The sequence below is a fragment of the Pyrus communis genome, chromosome 4 (assembly GCF_041283825.1).
Source record: "Pyrus communis isolate YQ-2024b chromosome 4, ASM4128382v1, whole genome shotgun sequence".
NCBI classification, from domain to species: domain Eukaryota; kingdom Viridiplantae; phylum Streptophyta; class Magnoliopsida; order Rosales; family Rosaceae; genus Pyrus; species Pyrus communis.
Genome location: NC_142568.1, coordinates 22,160,934 through 22,168,931, shown reverse-complemented (window position 1 = coordinate 22,168,931; position 7,998 = coordinate 22,160,934). Strand labels below are relative to the sequence as shown.

Here is a 7,998-nt window from a genome sequence, read left to right as displayed (position 1 = left end):
TTTTCAATTAGATGTGATTAATTCATCCATCCACATAAGTTCCACAAATAAATAGCTAAATCAAACAATCTCACTGATTTGGAGAACAATGGGTTAAGTACGCAAGTTCGACACGAATCACCATTTTTCCAAGTTCTGTACACAATTTATTTTTAATTGTCAACATTCTTTAACAATTTATGACCTAAAAAGTTGCGAGGATTGATGTTCTAAAAATTTAAAAAGAAAAACAGACAAAAGAGAAAAGATGAAATGAGAGAGAAGGCTCACTCTTAGTCTATTATATCTAAAGAAAAGAGTTTTTAAACTGAAATTAAGTAAAACATTAACCGAATGACTTGGTAGCAGTCTACAACCAGAGAAGAAACACCCAAGTATGAGTCTGTCACATCATAGGGTATAATTAAATTTGGAAAGAAAAAAAAGGCAATTGATAATTAAAAGCGAGGTTTTGATGATCAGTTCAAATCCAGCATTGCTTCTTCTTGAATCCTAGCTAGCATCTCATGGACAGCTGTTGCAATTTCATCCACTGAAGTCAGCATGCACTCATCTTCAACCTGCTTAATTTTTAAAGATTCATCATAAAAACATATACAAATTCCTTCATCTTAATCTTCTATTTTTTTTTTTTTGCTAAATTAAATTTTGAATTGATTTTCCAATTACCTTGAGGCTCAGGGAATAGAGCACAATATCATCAGCGGTGACAACATTGAGATGGAGAACGGTGAGGTGCATATCATGCAACCCAGAAACAATTTTCAAGAGCTGCTTTGGGAGCCTTTTGGATCTTACTTTGAGGCTTGCATGGCTCTCCACCATTGTCACTTCTATGTCAGCTGCGATATTGCTCGACCTGCACTCGAGTAGCGGCAGCTCCGCCATGGTGGCCACCGTAGACTCATGATCACTAGTAGACCTTGTTGAGTACTGTGGGAAGGTAAAGAATTCGGAAAAAGGCGCACGATTATTTGGCTTTTGAACGCCAAGGAATTGCACTTCTTGCTCTAGCTCCTTCACAAAGTTAATCGCACCCCCAATAATTGATGCTTGATCACCCTAATAATACAACCAAAATGTCACATATTTTTGTCTGTCCAATATATTAAGTGGCGTGTAATAACTTTTTCAGTTTTTAGCTGAAAATAATTATCAAATAAATTTTCATTTTCAGAAATAATGAAGAAGAAAAAACAAAAAAAAAAAACGAAATTGTTATCAAACGATTTCTAACTTTATCCAAAAAAAACACAGTGAAATTAATTAACAAAGTAGTAGTAGGAATGTATATGTAATTAGTACCCTTTGGACGTACGACTCGGGCATTATAGATCGAAGAACGGAGAGATACTCATTCATCTGTTTTCTTCTGTTGCGCTCAACCGCAATGTGAGTCATTCTCTGGTTCTCAATCTCCTCCTCGTTCTTTTTACTCTTCGCACGACGTCGTTTCGCACGAGTACTGCTAGATACGTTGATTGTGTCCTCCAATGGTAGTTGAAATTCGGGTTGATCACCAGCAGGGTTTATAGTGCTGCCAACTGGATTTGGATTGGAGAGGTGCAATTCACTGAAGTGCGATACCATTGAAGGCGGTGAGGAATAAGTATCATAGTTAGGGTAATTCTGGTCTGTTTGGTAGCCGAGAAAATCAAGAGAGGCTTGCTGCTGATCATCGACATAGCTCAAATTTCCTCCTAACAAGTTGTAGAGGTCTTTGTTAGTGCAACTAAATGGATCTTGAGGGAAAACGACCGCTTCCAGAGCCATTTGCTCTGTGCCAGCTCTCTCTCTCTCTCTCTCTCTCTCTCTCTCTCTCTCTCTCTCTCTCTCTCTGTCTCTTGGTAGTTAGTACTTTGGCTTTTAAATGCAACTCGTGAGTTATTTAAGGTTGGGGAAACTGAGCTTTTAAAGGGCTTCATGATGAACCAAATCCACAAGAAATTTTTATGTGTGATGGGAATATAGTCACGTGATATTATTATTTTACATGTTATAATAGTGATGAAAAATATAATTAATATATCCTATTTTTAGAATACACTAACTAACAAAAAATACATGTGTTATAATTTACCTAAAATAACATCACATAACGATATTCTGAATACATCAAAAAAGTTACTCCAAATCCACAGCACACTACACGTGATATAAAGTTGAACTAATTATTGCAGGAGAGGGAACTTAACTTAGCATGCTAGCTGCACATCAAGTGATCTTGGTTAGAAGATACTTTATCCGTGTGTATATGCATTTAACAAAGACACATACAGTTCAGACATATATACACATGTCACGTAATGAATGGATTAAAAATGATATTTAATGTCAACAGTTGCTGATATGGAAGCATAAATATTACCATTAAAATCAACAGAATGATACACTCGTGAAAAATTGCAAATGATGACAAACATTATGGAATATGGATAATTTAATTATGAAATCAGAAAAATGATACTAAACGTCATCAATTCATAGCAGCTTGTGTTTAGCCAAATTGAATAAAATAGTGTACATGCTTTCTTTTATACATGTAAGTTCGAATATTCTTTGTTGTTATTTAAATTAATTTAGAATAAACCATCGTCTATTAATTTCATAATACTTTGTTACTAGTTCTTCTTTTGTTTTTAAATATGGAATTGAGTTCTGACATGTTGAAGATATAGGATAAGTGTACAAAGACAAAATGATTCTCCCACCACATACTACTACACATGCACTGTTTTACATTGTCTGTAATTCATGTATGTAACTAAGTAAACTTTGTTATTTTTGTGAAGATTCATATAAGTAACGTTATTTTCGTGACTAATTTTGAGATGAGAACTATAAGCATATAATCATACAAAACTAGGGACGGGGTAAATTAACATTCTCCTCCATTACCCGTGGAAGAAACAAACTACCGAACTAATTATGATGTTTTGCATTAGGTAATAAAGTGTGGGTTGCACGTGCTACTCTGCCAGCTAGCTTTATGGAAGCTTGAAGAACCTGTGAGCCTGTGACTGTGAGAGACCGAAAGGCATTGTCATTTGGCAATAATATGGTCGGATCGATGTAGTACAATCCAGTGAGAGAGAAGACGAAGCAAAAGGCTTATGATTAATACAGAGATTCTTACAAAGCTGAGACCACAAAAGCCTACGAACTTTGAGAGAGCCCTGCACATATGGCAGCAGCTGTCATGCATCCATAGACTTGTACAAAAGAATCAACGTGATCCAATACAAACAACCAATTGCTACATCACCACTCTACAATGTGACACAATCACTGTAATATGTGGAGCTCTCTCATTGTTTGTGGAATTATATGAAGTATGGGGTGCTGGGAAGCTTTTTGCTCACACATTTTAGCACTACTTTTTAGTTTTTCTGTTCATTTCGTAGTGTTGTAAGATAATCCAGACCGTTTAATCTTTAGTTCACCAATTATAGATAAACTCTTCAATCAACAGAATTAAAAATCGTATGATCGTTCAATTAATTTGTCAAAATTGTAATGTATAAACGAAAGAAAATAATAGTACGCACTTTTTTTCTCCTTATTGCACACTCTGTGTTATTAATTATGTCTCTACATTCTTTTTTTTATTTCTTTAGTCTATAAAACAAATAGGAACAAGAGTGTGCAGAGAGAGAAAAATAATTGTGTAGATATTACTTTTCTAATTAAAAAACCTGGTTCATTTATTTATTGGATAACTATTAGGTGATAACGATTTCAATTTTTTTTCACATGTATAATCTCTAAAAAGTGACCTAAAGAATAAACGTTTGTGATCGTACATCACAAAGCATTGCAAAATGAGAAGAATAACTAGGAAGCTAGAATAAGAAGTTTGCTAGCATTTTCCATGCATTCCCTGTCCCCCAAAGACCAGTGTATACTGGACAAGGATTGTCTGCCCTCCCATGTCTTTCCATGTCCTCTTGTTTGTGTGGTCATGATTAAATCACGTCAATATTTTATATTACTATTCATTTTTGTCTTATTATCTCTATAAAAAAAAATAATATAAAATATTGATGTGGCTTAACCGTGACCACACAAAATAGAAAGGCACGGGAGAGCATCAGAAATGAAAAGGCAGACAATCTTTGTCCGTGTATACTTGTAGGGCTTTCAAATTATGGGAGGAGATTCACTGCATAGCCCCTCGATTAAGATTTCTATCTTTTGATCATACACAGGAATCTACCAAATTTTAGGTTACTGTGTTCTAGCTATCTAGGTTCAACTTTATTGAAACTTTGATGAGAAATATTTTCTATCAAATATATTTCGGTCTCCTTTAATTTTTTTTTTTTTTTTTCAAACTTAAAGGCAAAAGGACATCCATCATGTGGTAACGTATCACGATCGAGTATTTGTGGTACCAGGACCAAGAAATGTTGGTGGAGCGCATAAAAGCTTTAGAACAAACAAAGTAAACATTTTGAGTTGATATTTTAGTAAGCTGTAATCCTAAAAGTATATATTTTATCACAATATAGGATTAGAATTTCCCATCATCCTAACTGACACCACTAAAACACCAAAATACACTTTTGAAATACAATTTATTATTAGACTATAAGTAGTTAAAATTGGTTGATTGTACATGGGTGTTTAACGGTTAATTAACTGGGTTTCTGGTGGCACTTGGCAACACAAATCTTCTTTATGGGTTATGTTACATCCCACATCACCTAATGGAGTGGATCCTGTAAGCCTTATATGTATATTCTCATCTGTACCTAGCACAAGGCCTTTTGGGAGCTCACTAACTTTGGGTTCTGTAGAAACTTCGAAGTTAAGCAAGTTCGCGCGAGAGCATTCCCAGGATAGGTGACCCACTGGAAAGTTCTCATGTGAGTTCCCAGAAATAAAACCGTGAGGGTGTGGTTGGGGCCCAAAGTGAACAATATCGTGCTACAGTGGAGTCGAGCCCAGGATGTGGTGGGGGCCCGGGCCGGGATGTGACAATTTGGTGTCAAAGCCAATCCCTGGCCGGATGTGTGCCGGCGAGTTTACGCGAGAGCAATCCCAGGATGGGTGACCCACTGGGAAGTTCTTGTGTGAATTCCCAGAAACAAAACAGTGAGGGCGTGGTCAAGGCCGAAAGTGGACAATATGTTGTTACAGTGAAGTCGAGCCTGGGATGTGACAATTTGGTATTAGAGCCAATCCCTGGCCGGATGTGTGCCGACGAGGATGTCGGGCCCCTAAGGGGGTTGGATTGTTACATCCCACATATCCTAGGGGAGTGGATCTTGTAAGCCTTATATGTATATTCTCATCTCTACCTAGTACGAGGCCTTTTGGGAGCTCACTGGCTTCGGGTTCCATAGGAACTCCGAAGTTAAGCGCGCGCAAGAGCAATCCCAAGATGAGTGACCCACTAGGAAGTTCTCGTGCGAGCTCCCAGAAAAAAAAATCGTGAGGGCGTGGTCGGGGCCCAAAGCGGATAATATCGTGCTACGGTGGAGTCGGGCCCAGGATGTGGTGGGGGCCTAGACCGGGATGTGACAAGTTAAGTACTATGAGGCACCCAATATGTTGTAGATTCCTAAAACCCACATAACATTAGTCTTGATCAAAATTAAGGGTGAGAACTTATGCTCTAGAAGACGAGTAATGTTTAAGTGTACTTGGCTTAAATTATAATTTTTCTTTACTTGACTTAAATTATAATACGTTAATTTTTTTATATATCACGGAAGTGAAACATATCTACAATATCATCTATCTATATTAAAAAAAAATGATAAAATAATAACATCACACGATAATATTCCAAACACACACAAAAATTTCTCGAAGAAAAAATACCTATTTTTTAACAAAAGGACATAAGCAGAATTAACTCACCATTTGATCATGTTTTTGGGTTAAAAATTGACTCCTACTTTCACCAACTGATCTAAACCATTAAATAAAGCCTTAGGTTAGACCCAACTGGCTCTCGCTTGGATGCATCTAATACAAAACAATTTTGGATTAACAACTCGTTTAGTAGGATTTGTCTTTGACCTTTTTATATATGATCTAGACTGCTAGCGTCTTTTTTGCAAATATTATTAACCAGTACACTCCATGGTTGAGTACTTAATCTATGGTGGGAAAAGCATACAAACAAGCATTACGTGGCCATATTACAGTAGAGATCCTTAGTTAAATAGACTGTTCGGTCATATCCAAACTATGCTGAAAGCATAGACTTGGTAATTGTTGTTTCATTTTTTTCTTTTTTTATACACAATGATATTTCACATTAACGGGGGGATATAATCTAAGTTAAATAATAAATTCATCAAACTGAACTCATTATTTATGGTAGTCAAACTTAAAACCCCTTATACATACGTGAACAGAAATATCACTAAATTATAGTACCACCGAAAACATTGTATATTAATTCCTTAATTAGGACAACAATTGGTATTATAACTTAACTCCTAATATAAGAAAACAAATACTATACTATGTGTAACACTATTTTTTAATTAATTAACATCTACGGCATCTAAATTAGTTCCACATTTTGTATATGCTATATTTGTCCTTATATATATACACATACACAAATAAAGACAAACAAATTTATGCTATTTCCCATTGCATGTATTGTCTCATTTGGTGCAGAAAACTCTATAATTTGTACGATCGTTCTGTACATATTACGAAATAGGTGAACAGACACAATTTGCTAGCCCCCACATTTTTTTTTTTTTTTGATAAAAGGAATCAGCTAGTGGTTTCATCGCGACCCCACTCACAATGTGCTAGCCTCCACAATATTTTTTTTTATAAAAGGGGCCAGCTGGTGACTTCACCATGGCTCCACTCTTTCAAGGATTAGAAAGACTCACAACGGCATTTCAACTTACCTCTGACCACCATCATAGATTTACTAATGCTAGGAATCGAACCTAAGACGTGCCGTGTGGAATACGAGTCTGAAATTCGTCCCCAGCTATAAGCCGCTCTGTGGTGATTTCTAGCCCCCACAATATTGGACATTAGGTGATGCAATGGGGGAAAATTCAAAGGATTCATGATTTTGAGTAGGTAGATCATCGATCCTGCGAATACAATCCAAATTAAGCTGGTCTGCAGTTAGAGCTATAGCTAGTTCAATTAATCGATTAGGCATTAGGCCGGCCGGCCGGTTAATTGGTCCCATGAATATTAGGTCATCTGTAAAAGATGGCACCAGCCAACCAATATATGTTAGGATATTATTTTTATTAACGTGTTAAGTTTGATCCAGTCTCCCATATCGATTAACACTTTGATGAAGTCAAATATCGATGCTGAAACAAATAAATTAATCAACTAAACTTCAAAATTTCCTTGAATAAATTGATCGTTTCTGTCCTTTTCAAAATATTCAAAGTCTTCCAATATTGAGCTTGAAGGCAGATTTTCTCTTTGATATTAAGTTTTGGTGAAGTTTATAGTTCAAATGCATGCATGAATTTGTAATGCCGCGTTGTTTAGGGAGTCGGTGGATAATTAAAGTGATAGACCTAACCATATTTTCGTATAGGTTTGAAGAATGGAAGCAGACATGTCACATAACAAGAACGAGAGATGAAGGGGATTCAAAAACTAAGTATGTCTCTAGAATTATCAAAGAGACGGGTCAAGGGCCCACTTTCAACAATACCAATATTGTCTCCAACTTGGTAATTACCAAGTGCACAATCTGTCAGATGTTGAGTTTTATCACAAAAAATCTCGGTATTAGTTAGAATGAGGTTAAAATATTTAAACTCTTCTTTTCTCATAGATATTGTCGATGTAGGATATTTCAACATGCCCCCTCACGTGGGACCCGATTAATGGGTCATACGTGGGAGATCAACACATCGACAATCACGTGGAGCCAATGAGACTCACCCCTACACGCGGGGCCAAGGGACCCACCATCATCGTACGGGGCCAAGGAGATCCACCCATCAATTGACAATACATGTCCGCTCCTGACTCTAATAC

The 7,998-nt window shown here is 36.5% G+C and overlaps 1 protein-coding gene across 2 annotated transcripts; it reads right to left on the bottom strand.

Moving 5' to 3' along the window:
- Nucleotides 1–246: 246 nt before the first annotated feature.
- On the bottom strand, nucleotides 247–1,886 carry LOC137723529 (transcription factor bHLH94). 2 transcript variants are annotated; one of them, XM_088693034.1, is made up of 3 exons: nucleotides 1,306–1,886; nucleotides 670–1,062; nucleotides 247–563 (listed from the first exon to the last, which is right to left on the bottom strand). In XM_088693034.1, exons 1-3 carry the CDS (start codon nucleotides 1,771–1,773, stop codon nucleotides 459–461), a joined length of 966 nt encoding a protein of 321 aa, XP_088549160.1. In that variant the 5' UTR covers nucleotides 1,774–1,886; the 3' UTR covers nucleotides 247–458. The 2 variants fall into 2 exon arrangements, with proteins under 2 accessions (XP_088549160.1, XP_068318833.1); XM_068462732.2 differs by having other exon boundaries at nucleotides 247–560.
- Nucleotides 1,887–7,998: the final 6,112 nt, after the last annotated feature.